The sequence below is a fragment of the Salmo trutta genome, chromosome 11, assembly GCF_901001165.1.
Source record: "Salmo trutta chromosome 11, fSalTru1.1, whole genome shotgun sequence".
Lineage (NCBI taxonomy): Eukaryota > Metazoa > Chordata > Actinopteri > Salmoniformes > Salmonidae > Salmo > Salmo trutta.
In genome coordinates, this window is record NC_042967.1 from 21496713 (window position 1) to 21511688 (window position 14976).

Here is a 14976-nt window from a genome sequence, read left to right on the forward strand (position 1 = left end):
ATACCTGACGAGTAAATCAGATTCCTGGATCACAGTATATAGATCTATTTAATCAGTAGAATGAACACATGGTACATATGGAACAGAATGGAAGCAAACATAGAACACTGCTGCATTTGAAATGTATTGATAGCTGTAAAAACTTCAATGAAAACAGTATCTTGTTAACTTGTTATGTGCACACCATAATGGTAAAAATTGTAAATATGGTAAAGACATTTTTTTATTAACCAGAGTTAGAGCCAACTAGACCACAGTTCCACTCCCCTGGGCCTGATGAAGGGTGGACAAACCACATAGACATGGTCTCTTTAAAGACATCAAATACATCTTTCAATGTAGTTATACATAGAAACAAAAACAGGTTCAGCCTAACACAGGGAAAACCAGTTCAACTCCATAAGATAGGGAATTACATTTAGCTATTATAATTAGACTACGGGGTGAACGGTTTTTCACACACCCAGTGTTTTGGAGTAGCACATGGTGCAACCTTCCAATTCTTCAATGGGTCTGATGCCGTCTGTGAGATCTCAACACACTCGTCATGCATGTTATTTGGTTCCCCTTCCATCCAATAGCTATAAACAACACAGAGAATCAGAGTTGAAAATCATCCAATACAACATAGAGAATATTAACCTAGTCCCCAGGATCAGTTGTTACCATTCTACATAGAGAATCAGACAGTTAACCTAGTCCCCAGGCTCAGTTGTTACCATTCTACATAGAGAATCAGACAGTTAACCTAGTCCCCAGGATCAGTTGTTATCATTCTACATAGAGAATCAGACAGTTAACCTAGTCCCCAGGATCAGTTGTTACCATTCTAAAGAGAGAATCAGACAGTTAACCTGGTCCCCAGGCTCAGTTGTTACCATTCTACATAGAGAATCAGACAGTTAACTGATCCTGGGGACTAGGTTAACTGTCTGATTCTCTCTGTAGAATGGTAACAACTGATCCTGGGGACTAGGTTGTTACCATTCTACATAGAGAATCAGACAGTTAACCTAGTCCCCAGGCTCAGTTGTTACCATTCTACATAGAGAATCACAGTTAACCTAGTCCCCAGGCTCAGTTGTTACCATTCTACATAGAGAATCAGATAGTTAACCTAGTTCCCAGGCTCAGTTGTTACCATTCTACATAGAGAATCAGACAGTTAACCTAGTCCCCAGGATCAGTTGTTACCATTCTACATAGAGAATCAGACAGTTAACCTAGTCCCCAGGATCAGTTGTTACCATTCTACATAGAGAATCAGACAGTTAACCTAGTCCCCAGGATCAGTTGTAACCATTCTACAGAGAGAATCAGACAGTTAACCTAGTCCCCAGACTCAGTTGTTACCATTCTACAGAGAGAATCAGACAGTTAACCTAGTCCCCAGGATCAGTTGTTACCATTCTACATAGAGAATCAGACAGTTAACCTAGTCCCCAGGCTCAGTTGTTACCATTCTACATAGAGAATCAGACAGTTAACCTAGTCCCCAGGCTCAGTTGTTACCATTCTACATAGAGAATCAGATAGTTAACCTAGTTCCCAGGCTCAGTTGTTACCATTCTACATAGAGAATCAGACAGTTAACCTAGTCCCCAGGATCAGTTGTTACCATTCTACATAGAGAATCAGTCAGTTAACCTAGTCCCCAGGATCAGTTGTTACCATTCTACATAGAGAATCAGACAGTTAACCTAGTCCCCAGACTCAGTTGTTACCATTCTACAGAGAGAATCAGACAGTTAACCTGGTCCCCAGGCTCAGTTGTTACCATTCTACATAGAGAATCAGACAGTTAACTGATCCTGGGGACTAGGTTAACTGTCTGATTCTCTCTGTAGAATGGTAACAACTGATCCTGGGGACTAGGTTGTTACCATTCTACATAGAGAATCAGACAGTTAACCTAGTCCCCAGGCTCAGTTGTTACCATTCTACATAGAGAATCAGACAGTTAACCTAGTCCCCAGGCTCAGTTGTTACCATTCTACATAGAGAATCAGATAGTTAACCTAGTTCCCAGGCTAAGTTGTTACCATTCTACATAGAGAATCAGACAGTTAACCTAGTCCCCAGGATCAGTTGTTACCATTCTACATAGAGAATCAGACAGTTAACCTAGTCCCCAGGATCAGTTGTTACCATTCTACATAGAGAATCAGACAGTTAACCTAGTCCCCAGGATCAGTTGTAACCATTCTACAGAGAGAATCAGACAGTTAACCTAGTCCCCAGACTCAGTTGTTACCATTCTACAGAGAGAATCAGACAGTTAACCTAGTCCCCAGGATCAGTTGTTACCATTCTACATAGAGAATCAGACAGTTAACCTAGTCCCCAGGATCAGTTGTTACCATTCTACATAGAGAATCAGACAGTTAACCTAGTCCCCAGGCTCAGTTGTTACCATTCTACAGAGGGAGAGAGAGAGCTAGCTGAGGATGAGATTATCTGACTGTAAAAAGTCATTTATTACAGCATAAAAAAGAGTGTAAAAGTCCTCCAGAACCTGTTCACTCACGTAGTGTTAAATGGTGTGTTGTCAATCCACTTCCAGATTCCATCTTTTTTATATGTACCAATCCAGACATTCTTCTTAAATCCATGGATAAATATCTATAATATAATTTTAGAAGAAAAACAATGGCCGTTATTTAATCTCCACAGCAGAGAAACACTTTTACATTTTATAAATAATAGTAGTAGTAGTCTAATAGTAGTAGTAGTAGTAGAATGTACTCAGCCTGGTAACTAGAAATACAAGGGGGTTTAGGATGTTTGAAAAGGTCCTAAGTACTTCCCTTTATTCCTTCCTCGGCGCTCACAATGTTTTTATTTACAATTTTGCCGAGCACTGGTGCAAACTCATGATGCTCGAGGGGAAACGTGCTCAGACCAAGCACTCTGCTCTGACGACTGCACCACGGCAGTTCACAATGATCTAGCAAGCTGGGAGAGTACTTGATGGAAACAGCCCATAGCCCTAACCCCGAACCATTTGAGTTGTTTCTGTTTCAACCCTGTTACCACACAGAATTAACCCTGTAACCACACAGAATTAACCCTGTAACCACACAGAATTAACCCTGTAACCACACAGAATTAACCCTGTAACCACACAGAATTAACCCTGTTACCACACAGATATAACACTGTAACCACACAGAATGAATGCGTCAAAACTAGACTTTCATCCAGATTAGGTCGAATTTCAAAGTGAGACTATTAGATCAAGTTTCAGCCTCAGCTACTATACTGTAGTATAATTAGCGATATCACAAGCGCACTTGCTTTGCTGACAGGAAGTATATTTTATAAATTGACAGTGACATGAACATTAGTGATACAATTGGTTACACATGTTGAATACTAGTCAGAGAAGTAGATAATAATAATAATAATAATAATAATAATAATGAAAAAGTAGTATTATAGTATTACTAATGTATTATCTATTACCTGTTCTTCTCTGCTGTTTATAATAACCAACTCTCCACCCATTGCTCTGCACGCCTTCTGACCTCCCCCGCCTGTGTCCATCGTGGAGGAGACAAAGTAACAGCTGGTGCCAAACTTCCACCATCCGTCCAGACAGGGTTTCTCTGAGATAAACACAACAGAGCAGCAGGCATTTAAAAGTATGAATTAAAATTATACTTCTAAAATAAGAAAATTAAAGACTGCACTCACCATAGAACCTAAGCCTGGTCTGTAACTGGTCTCTCTCAGTGGTCCTGGTATTTAGACTATTCTGTAGCTGGTCTCTCTCTTCAGTCAGGGTGTTGTAACTGGTCTATAGCTGGTCTCTTTCTGCATCTGTAAAAGGGAAAAGTCAATCAAAATGTGTAACAGTCAAAACATTGACTACAATTATTTTTAATACATTTTTTCACTTACAGGAATCCCACAGGCCTATGATCACAGCCAGTAGAACACACACTGCAGCAACTCTGGAGGGTCTCTTCCACCACTGAAAATGTACTGAATCAGAAGTTATTAAAATAAGACAATTGGTAATGTGTTAATGTGTTTTACTGTATCAGTGTTTTATTTGAGCTGGATCCTGCAGAAACAGGAACAGCACCTGTTTTGGACTGATGGATTCCAGAACCAATTTGGCCAGATCCTCTACCTTTCATGGCATAAAAAATTATTGTTACTGTTTGCAATGTAAAAATGTAAATTAAGGCGCTCAAAGTTAATTTGAGTTTCCTCAATATTAAGAGGGTACTGTAGGTAGGGGTAAGGTAGAGGCAGGTAGCCTCAATATTAACAGAGGGCACTGTAGGTAGGGGTAAGGTAGAGGCAGGTAGTCTCAATATTAACAGAGGGTACTGTAGGTAGGGGTAAGGTAACAACAGGTAGTCTCAATATTAACAGAGGGTACTGTAGGTAGGGGTAAGGTAGAGGCTGGTAGCCTTGAGGTTACAGTGTTGGGCCAGTAACCGAAAGGTTGCAGGTTTGAATACCGGAGCCCGGAGACAAGGTGAAAAATATGTTGTGCCCTTGAACAAGGCACTTCATCCTAATTGCTCCAGGGGTGCTGTATGTTGAAGCCATTGTGATCATTGTCAAGAAGTCACACCCATCCCACTGGAGTTAGAAGTTCAGAGTGAGAAAGTTTAGACTATATAGAAATAATTACCCTCATATTGAAAATCATGAAATGAGGAGGATTTCTACCCTCTTTAACAGGAGGAAAAGTAGAATAGTAGTCAAAGATAATGTACCTTTACATCCCATGCTGACACATCCATTATGATTACTTCAGTCATTTGATAACTAGTTCAAATTGAATAAACTTTGACACCAAACAATACTTTAGTAGGGTAATTCCTTACTTGTGGTGAGGGTTGTTGACACCAGTTTACTTATCTTTCCATTTTCCAGCACAGTGCAGACAGTGACAGAGTACTGAGTACCACATTGCAGGTCAGACAGAGTGATGCTGTGTGAAGATGTGGTAGTGATGTGTGGTTCTGTCCCTGGACAGTGGTAGGAGATCTGGTAATGATGTTGGGTTTGGTCCAATCCTGGTGGCTGGTTCCAGCTAACAGCAGCTGATGTGGTGTCCACTGAGTCAACATTCAGCTGGTCTGGAGCAGGAAGTACTAAGGGAAAATACATTATTGTCAGTGTTACAGATTAACTCCAGAAATATATTACAGGAGGAAAAGTAGAAAAGGCCAGCTTCCTTTTGATATGGAAAGAAATAAGCAAAAAAAATATAAGTCACACAACAGAAGTTGGATTTGTAAAAGTAACACAAATTTGGAGTTTCTGTATTCATTTAGCAACGTTGCTGCTCCGCTGCTAAATTTTGATGAAACACCAATTTTTTAAATATAAAATAAAAACAATGATTTGATTATAAATCCTCTCCACAATAACACGTGTTAAACACTGTACTACTGATAAAAGTTAAAGCAAGCAGAGACTGTACCTTAACATCCCATACTGAAACATCCATTATGATTAGTTCATAGTTATTTCAATAACTAGTTCAAGTTTAATCAACTTTGACACTAGACATAATAATTAAGTAGGGTACTTCCTTACTTGTGGTGAGGGTTGTTGACACCAGTTTACTTTTCTTTCCATTTTCCAGCACAGTGCAGACAGTGACAGAGTACTGAGTACCACCTTGCAGGTCAGACAGAGTGATGCTGTGTGAAGATGTTGTAGTGATGTGAGGTTTTGTCCCTGGACTGTGGTAGGAGATCTGGTAATGATGTTGGGTTTGGTCCAATCCTGGTGGCTGGTTCCAGCTAACAGCAGCTGATGTGGTGTCCACTGAGTCAACATTCAACTGGTCTGGAGCAGAGGGTACTAAGGGAAAATACATTATTGTTAGTGTTACAGTTTAACTCCAGAAATAAACAACAGGAGGAAAAGTAGAATAGTAGTAATAAAGTAGAAAAGGCTGCTTGCAATTCCTTGAGATATGGGAAGAAATAAGCTAAAAACAGACGTCACAACAGAAGTTGGATTGGAAAAGTAACAAAAATGAAGGGTTTCTGCTATATTCATTTAGTAACGGTGCTGTCCTGCTGCCAGATTGTTGCCGCCACACCAAAAATAAATTAATATAAATGAAAAGAATGTTGTTATTATAAATCCTCTCCACAATAGCAAAGTGTTTATACTGTACTACTGATAAAGTTAAAGCAAGCAGAGGCAGATCAACTCCTTGACATAATGGCTCACAGGAATGGAAGAAAGCCTTGGGTTTATCTATCCATTTCGAGGTTTACTAGGTTGGGTGCTCTGATTGGAGTCACCTCGTTATTCAGTATGTGTTACAACTGTGCTGACCCTTCTGGTGTTTAAAAGCCGCTGGCCCAGCTGGTATTTAAGAGCCGCTGACCCAGCTGGTATTTAAGAGCCGCTGACCCAGCTGGTATTTAAGAGCCGCTGACCCAGCTGGTATTTAAGAGCCGCTGGCCCAGCTGGTATTTAAGAGCCGCTGACCCTGCTGGTATTTAAGAGCCGCTGACCCAGCTGGTATTTAAGAGCCGCTGGCCCAGCTGGTATTTAAGAGCCGCTGGCCCAGCTGGTATTTAAGAGCCGCTGGCCCAGCTGGTATTTAAGAGCCGCTGGCCCAGTTGGTATTTAAGAGCCGCTGGCCCAGCTGGTATTTAAGAGCCGCTGGCCCAGCTGGTATTTAAGAGCTGCTGGTCCAGTGCATCAGATGGAGAGATGTTGGGAGACCTACACCTCATGTTAGGGTTGTCATGGCATTTAGACAGAAACTCCTGTTTATTTAGCTCCATTTCCTTTTTACTCCAGATCCTAAGTTGATGTGGGTTTTTCTTTTAGTTTGTCTTTTCAGAGGTAAACCTTAGTGGGCATCCATGGTAGGTGTCTTTAGAACCCCTTACTAGTGGCTTTGCCATCTTTCAGTGGGAACCCCCATGGTGTCTTTAGAACCCCTTACTAGTGGCTTTGCCATCTTTCAGTGGGAACCCCCATGGTGTCTTTCAGAACTCCTTACTAGTGGCTTTGCCATCTTTCAGTGGGAACCCCCATGGTGTCTTTAGAACCCCTTACTAGTGGCTTTGCCATCTTTCAGTGGGAACCCCCATGGTGTCATTAGAACCCCTTACTAGTGGCTTTGCCATCTTTCAGTGGGAACCCCCATGGTGTCTTTAGAACCCCTTACTAGTGGCTTTGCCATCTTTCAGTGGGAACCCCCATGGTGTCTTTAGAACCCCTTACTAGTGGCTTTGCCATCTTTCAGTGGGAACCCCCATGGTGTCTTTAGAACCCCTTACTAGTGGCTTTGCCATCTTTCAGTGGGAACCCCCATGGTGTCTTTAGAACCCCTTACTAGTGGCTTTGCCATCTTTCAGTGGGAACCCCCATGGTGTCTTTAGAACCCCTTACTAGTGGCTTTGCCATCTTTCAGTGGGAACCCCCATGGTGTCTTCAGAACTCCTTACTAGTGGCTTTGCCATCTTTCAGTGGGAACCCCCATGGTGTCTTTAGAACCCCTTACTAGTGGCTTTGCCATCTTTCAGTGGGAACCCCCATGGTGTCTTTAGAACCCCTTACTAGTGGCTTTGCCATCTTTCAGTGGGAACCCCCATGGTGTCTTTAGAACCCCTTACTAGTGGCTTTGCCATCTTTCAGTGGGAACCCCCATGGTGTCTTTAGAACCCCTTACTAGTGGCTTTGCCATCTTTCAGTGGGAACCCCCATGGTGTCTTTAGAACCCCTTACTAGTGGCTTTGCCATCTTTCAGTGGGAACCCCCATGGTGTCTTTCAGAACTCCTTACTAGTGGCTTTGCCATCTTTCAGTGGGAACCCCCATGGTGTCTTTAGAACCCCTTACTAGTGGCTTTGCCATCTTTCAGTGGGAACCCCCATGGTGTCTTTAGAACCCCTTACTAGTGGCTTTGCCATCTTTCAGTGGGAACCCCCATGGTGTCTTTAGAACCCCTTACTAGTGGCTTTGCCATCTTTCAGTGGGAACCCCCATGGTGTCTTCAGAACCCCTTACTAGTGGCTTTGCCATCTTTCAGTGGGAACCCCCATGGTGTCTTTAGAACCCCTTACTAGTGGCTTTGCCATCTTTCAGTGGGAACCCCCATGGTGTCTTTCAGAACCCTTTTTGAAACCCTTTCTGTATTTGGTTGTTGAAGTGATTATCTTTGTTAGTTCCCTTTTCTGGGAGCGATGACATTGTGTTTGTCTTTTGGGAACGTAAAACTGACACATCCATTATGATTTGTTAATTTGCATTAGTCTTTTTGATAACTAGTCAAAGTTTTGCACTAGACATAATAATTAAGTAGGGTACCTCCTTACCTGTGGTGAGGGTTGTTGACACCAGTTGACTTTTCTTTCCATTTTCCAGCACAGTACAGACAGTGACAGAGTACTGAGTACCACATTGCAGGTCAGAGAGAGTGATGCTGTGTGAAGATGTTGTAGTGATGTGAGGTTTTGTCCCTGGACAGTGGTAGGAGATCTGGTAATTATGTTGGGTTTGGTCCAATCCTGGTGGCTGGCTCCAGCTAACAGCAGCTGATGTGGTCTCCACTGACTCAACAGTCAACTGGTCTGGAACAGGAAGTACTAAGCGAAAATAGATTATTGTGAAGGCTACAGTTTGACTCCAGAAATAAACAACCGGAAGATAAGTAGAATAGTAGTTGTAAATTAGAAAAGGCTGCTTGCAATTCCTTTAGATATGGGAGGAAATAAAAACAGGAGTCACAACAGAAGTTTAGGGGTTTCTGCTGTATTGCGCTGCGCCGCTGCTAAATTGTTGCCGCCACACCAATTCTTTTAAATATAAAAGAAAACAATGGTGTGATTATAAATCCTCTCCACAATAACAAGTGTTTTACACTGTACTACTGATAAAGTTAAAGCAAGCAGAGGCAGATCAACTCCTTGACATAATGACTCACAGGAATTGGGAGCAAGCAGTAATTCAAATATTATGAAAAAGGTTTAATGATTTAAGCATCAAATTGCATGATGAGATCTGGGGAATTCACCATCACATATTTCACACCAGGGAAGATACTGTACCTTTACATCCCATGCTTATACATACATTATGATTAGTTAAATTAAATAAGTATGTTGTCTAGTTATTATAATGATTAAAGCAGGGTACTTACCTGTGGTGAGGGTTGTTGACACCAGTTTACTTTTCTTTCCGTTTTCCAGCACAGTACAGACAGTGACAGAGTACTGAGTACCACATTGCAGGTCAGAGAGAGTGATGCTGTGTGAAGATGTGGTAGTGATGTGTGGTTCTGTCCCTGGACAGCGGTAGGAGATCTGGTAATGATGTTGGGTTTGGTCCAATCCTGGTGGCTGGTTCCAGCTAACAGCAGCTGATGTGGTGTCCACTGAGTCAACATTCAACTGGTCTGGAGCAGAGGGTACTAAGGGAAAATATATTATTGGTAGTGCAGCTACAGTTTTACTCCAGAAATAAATTACAGGAGGAAAAGTAGTCAAAGTAGAACATTCCTTTTGATGTGGGCAGAAGTAAACTAAAAACAGAAGTCATATACATTACAAAACAGCTTCTGTTGTAACAAAAATGAAGATTTTCTGCTATATTCATTAATTAATATAAATTAAAATAATGTAATTATAAATCCTCACCACAACAACAAAGTTAACACTGTAGTACTAATAAAGTTAAAGCAAGCAGAGGCAGATCAACTCCTTGACATAATGACTCACAGGAATTGGGAGCAAGCAGTAATTCAAATATTATGAAAAAGGTTTAATGATTTAAGCATCAAACTGCATGATGAGATCTGGGGAATTCACCATCATATATTTCACACCAGGGAAGATACTGTACCTTTACATCCCATGCTGATACATACATTATGATTAGTTAAATTAAATAAGTATGTTGTCTAGTTATTAACATGATTAAAGCAGGGTACTTACCTGTGGTGAGGGTTGTTGACACCAGTTTACTTTTCTTTCCATTTTCCAGCACAGTACAGACAGTGACAGAGTACTGAGTACCACATTGCAGGTCAGAGAGAGTGATGCTGTGTGAAGATGTGGTAGTGATGTGTGGTTTTGTCCCTGGACAGCGGTAGGAGATCTGGTAATGATGTTGGGTTTGGTTCAATCCTGGTGGCTGGCTCCAGCTAACAGCAGCTGATGTGGTCTCCACTGAGTCAACAGTCAGCTGGTCTGGAACAGGAAGTACTAAGGGAAAATACATTATTGTCAGGGTGTCACGACTCCCACCGAAGGTGGCTCCCCCTCCTGCTCGGGTGGCGCTCGGCGATCGTCGTCACCGGCCTACTAGCTGCCACTGATTCCCTTTTGTTTTCCCCCTTTCCGTTATTGTTTGCACCTGTTCTGTGTTGGGTTGATTAGCGGGGCTATATTAGCCAGTAGGCCCGCCTGCTCTTTGTGCGGGATTGTTTCTCTATTGTATTGCTTGTGTACACGCTGTTGGTGTTTTGCGCTAGTGCATGTTTTTGCGCTAGTGCATGTTTTTGCGCCGACTGTGTTTGTCCCCTGTGTTTGGGGCACTTTGTTTTGTGTGCGCTCATATTGCTATTTGGGGTGGCTTGTGTTTTCGCCGTTGGGCTCATTAAAAGCCATTACCCTATATCGCTGCTTCCTGCGTCTGATTCCTCTCCCACAACGCTCAAGCCTTACACAGGGCTATAGTTTACCTCTAGAAATATATTACAGGAGGTTGAAAAGGCAGGCTTGCAATTTCTTTTGATATGGGAAGAAACAAGCTAAAAAAAATAGAAGTCACACAACAACAAAAAGCAATGTTTAAAATCCAAAAACAAGGAGTGGATACCAAAAGTTGTTTTCAACTGATTTCAGAAGAAATAGGGAATTATTTAACAAAAGTGCAAAGATGCCAATATATCTGGCAGCAACTTTATATCAATTAAAATAATGCTGTGATACATCCTCTGCACAATAATATTATAATTTTAAACAATTTCATGGCATTTTAAGGTATTTCAAGGCACGTTATATTTATACTATAGATGCCATTGTCTAATAAGGAGAGGGCTGCACGGCACAGACAAAAGATTAACGTAGATCCAGTTGCTAGGGAGGAAAGACTAGCCAGAAGAAAAAGAAGGTATTGTTTTCATGGTTTCATGCTACTGTCAGCAACAGAATAGGATATAATAGGATATAAAGCTGGGTGGATAACGCTTAGCTTAACATTAAGTTGCACTATTGCACTGTAGTTAATGTTTTACTGAACTGCAGTTAACGTATAACTAATGGATTATATCAGTTAACATAATATTACACACACACACACACACACACAATTATGGATTAAAAATGGATCATGAATTATATTAGTTAATACCTACTTCACAAATACACTAGATATACAAAAGTATGTAGACACCCCTTCAAATTAGTGGATTTGGCTATTTCAGCCACACCCGTTGCTGACAGATGTATAAAATCAAGCACAAAGCCATGCAATCTCCATAGACAAACATTGTCAGTAGAAAGGCCTTACCGGAGAGCTCAGTGACTTTCAATGTGGCATTGTCATAGGATGCCACCTTTCCAACAAGCCAGTTTGTGGAATTTCTGCTCTGCTAGAGCTGCCCCGGTCAACTGTAAGTGCTGCTATTGTGAAGTGGAAAATTCTATGAGCAACAACAGCTCAGCCACGAAGTGGTAGGCCACTCACTACCGAGTTCCAAACTGCCTCTGGTAGCAACGTCCGCACAAAAACGGTTCATCGGGAGCTTCATGAAATGGGTTTCCATAGCCGAACAGCCGCACACAAGCCTAAGATCACCATGCGCAATGCCAAGCATCGGCTGGAGTGGTGTAAAGCTCGCCGCCATTGGACTCTGGAAGAGTGGAAACACGTTCTCTGAGTGGAAACACGTTCACCATCTGGCAGTCCGACGGACGAATCTGGGTTTAGCAGATGCGAGGAGAACGCTGTTTGCCCCAATGCATCATGCCAACTGTACAGTTTGGTGGAGGAGGAATAATGGTCTGGGGCTGTTTTCATGGTTCAGGCCAGGCCCCTTAGTTACAGTAGTGGGAAATCTTAACGCTAGAGCATACAATGACGTTCTAGACGATTCTGTGCTTCCAACAGTTTGGGGAAGGCCCCTTTTCTGCTTCAGGATGACAATGTCTCCGTGCCAAAGTGAGGTCCATAAAGAAATGGTTTGTCGAGATCTTGTGGAAGAACTTGACTAGCCTGCACAAAGCCATGACCTCAACCCCATTGAACACCTTTGGGATGAATTGGAAAGCGAACCGGGAGCCAGGCCTAATCGCCCAACATCAGGACACGACCTCACAAATTCTCTTGTGGCTGAATGGAAGCAGGTGTCACAAAAAGAGCCGTGTTGAATAGACCAAACTGCAGCGGGAATATGGATGCTCATGTTTTAATTCAAAAAAGGAGTAAAGCATCCACTGGAAAAACAATACACACGACAGGAACAGTCTTACAGGCATACAAAAACGCAGTGCAAGAACAACTACCCACAACCCCAAAGAAAAACACACACCACTATATAGAACTCCCAATCAAAGGCGACTCAACACACCTGCGTTCAATTGGGAGTCTAATCACCAACACAAACCCCTTAACATACAAAAAACCTGCCACATCCTGACCCAAAACTGATACCATACCTCCCTCTGCTGGTCAGGACGTGACAGCAGGTCCCCGCAGCAACATCTAGTGGAAAGCCTTCCTAGAAGAGTGGAGGCTCTTATAGCAGCAAAATGGGGACCAACTCCATATTAATGCCAATGATTTTGGAATGAAATGTTCGATGAGCAGGTGTCCACATACTTTTGGTCATGTAGTGTATATAATACATACATTTGTTTAAGTTAATGATGAATGCAAAAGAGAACCTGATCATTCAGAATTCATGTTCAAAGGGAAGTTTACTGATGTATGTAATGCTGCATTTAAATTCTTAGTCTACTTGCGAGAGCTAAAAAGTTATTTTAGCCAAATATAAAAAGTAGGCAACAACACCAGCCTTGTTTAAAGCACAGGCCTATGATCTGATGGAAAAACATTTCTTATCCCAGACCATTATTGTCCTTGTTTTATTCTCCTTATATCCTCTTGATACATTCATAAAATTATATTTTACGTGTAAAGGCTAATAAGCATACTGTCCTCCTTCACGTCACACACAGGTGAGGCGACGGGCGTTTTCCTTGTCATGGAGTAATAACAAATGTTAGACTTTGACCCTGTTGCAATGTCTGTTGTCATGGTTACCCAACTGCTACAGCATATAGACAGTGCAAAATACATTTCTACTGTGGAATGCCCTGCTTTTATTTCGTCACACAAACCCAAGCCTAACCTATTTTCTGTAATTAGCTCATCATTACCTTGTAAATAATGACATTGTTATCAGTTTCTTTTCCAGTAATAATGAATACAATGAACTTAAACATTGTTTAGAAAGTTGCTTTTAGTTGCCTGGCTTGCTGGATTGACATATATTATACTGAACAAACATATAAATGCAGCACGCAACAATTTCAAAGATTTTACTGCTTAAAAAAAAAGTAGTGGTGTGAATCAGAAAACCTGTCCGTATCTGGTCTGACAACCATTTGCCTCATGCAGCCAACACATCTCCTTTGCATAGAGTTGATCAGGCTGTTGATTGTGGCCTGTGGTATGTTGTGCCACTCCTCTTCAATGGCTGTGTGAAGTTACTGGATATTGGTGGGAACTAGAACACGCTGTCGTACATATCGATCCAGAGCATCCCAAACTGCTCACTGGGTGACATGTCTGGTGAGTATGCAGGCCATGGAACAACTGGGACATTTTCAGCTTCCAGGAATTGTGTTCAGATCCTTGTGACATGGGGCTGTGCATTATCATGATGAAACATGAGGTGATGGTGGCGGATGAATGGCACGACAATGGGCCTCAGAATCCCGTCAGTGTATCACTGTGCATTCAAAATGCCATTGATAAAATGCAGTGGTGTTCATTGTCCATAGCTTATGGCTGCCCATACCATAACCCCACTGCCACCATGCAGATTTTGTTCACGACTTTTACATCAGCAAGCCGTTCTCGCACACAAAACCTACACACTGTCTGCCATCTGCCCGGCACAGTTGAAACCGGGATTCATCCGTGAAGAGCACACTTCTCCAGCATGCCTGTGGCCATTGAAGGTGAGCATTTGCCCACTGAAGTCTATTACGACGGCGAACTGCAGACAGGTCAAGACCCTGGTGAGGACGATGCGCACGCGGATGAGCTTCCCTGAGATGAGAGAAATGATTTAGTTGTGCAAACCCACACGTGGTCTGTGGTTGTGAGGCCGGTTGGATGGACTGCCAAGTTCTCTGAAACAACGTCGGAGGCGTCTTATGGTAGAGGAATGAACATAAAATTCTCTGGCAACAGTTCTGGTGGACATTGCTGCAGTCAGTGTGCCAATTGCACGCTCCTTCAAAACTTGAGACATCTGTGGGATTATGTTGTTTGACACAACTGTACATTTTCGAGTGGCTTTTTATTGTCCCCAGCACACTACATGTTGCATTTATATTTTTGTTCAGTGTAAATTCATTTTTAAAATACAGCAGTTTTTGTGTTTTATACTTTTTCATAACGGCAAGGACAAGTTTAATGTCATATGACAATATAATGTTCATTATGTCACTGTGAAAACTGGCTCCAGACATGTCGATAGACCAACTGTAAACCAGCCTATACTTATAACCTTTAGTTTAGAAATGCTTATTAATAAAACATTTATGACAGTGTTACCAAGTCATATGTTATTAAAAGTGGAGTATGTCGTGGCAACCATTTACATTTTAGTCATTTAGCAGACATGAGGTGTAAGGCCAATGAATGGAGCTGGTATGAAGAACTATAACAGGAGACAATACCTTGGGATGTTTCCCTGTTTCCTCCTGAGAATGCCTCCTCTGGTTTCGACTCATCTCTG

The 14976-nt window shown here is 41.9% G+C and overlaps 1 protein-coding gene across 1 annotated transcript in view; it reads right to left on the reverse strand.

Moving 5' to 3' along the window:
* Positions 1-557: 557 nt before the first annotated feature.
* The window catches only part of LOC115202448 (fibronectin-like), a 198606-nt gene continuing 184187 nt past the window's right edge, over positions 558-14976 (reverse strand). The window contains exons 8-17 of the mRNA XM_029766599.1: positions 9935-10204; positions 9142-9411; positions 8318-8587; positions 5566-5835; positions 4848-5117; positions 3904-3987; positions 3697-3822; positions 3466-3608; positions 2528-2622; positions 558-581 (exon numbers count right to left, since the gene is read on the reverse strand). Of these exons, the coding sequence (XP_029622459.1) occupies positions 3800-3822; positions 3904-3987; positions 4848-5117; positions 5566-5835; positions 8318-8587; positions 9142-9411; positions 9935-10204 (1457 nt within the window). The 3' untranslated portion in view covers positions 558-581; positions 2528-2622; positions 3466-3608; positions 3697-3799. The remainder of the gene's footprint in view (positions 582-2527; positions 2623-3465; positions 3609-3696; positions 3823-3903; positions 3988-4847; positions 5118-5565; positions 5836-8317; positions 8588-9141; positions 9412-9934; positions 10205-14976) is intronic.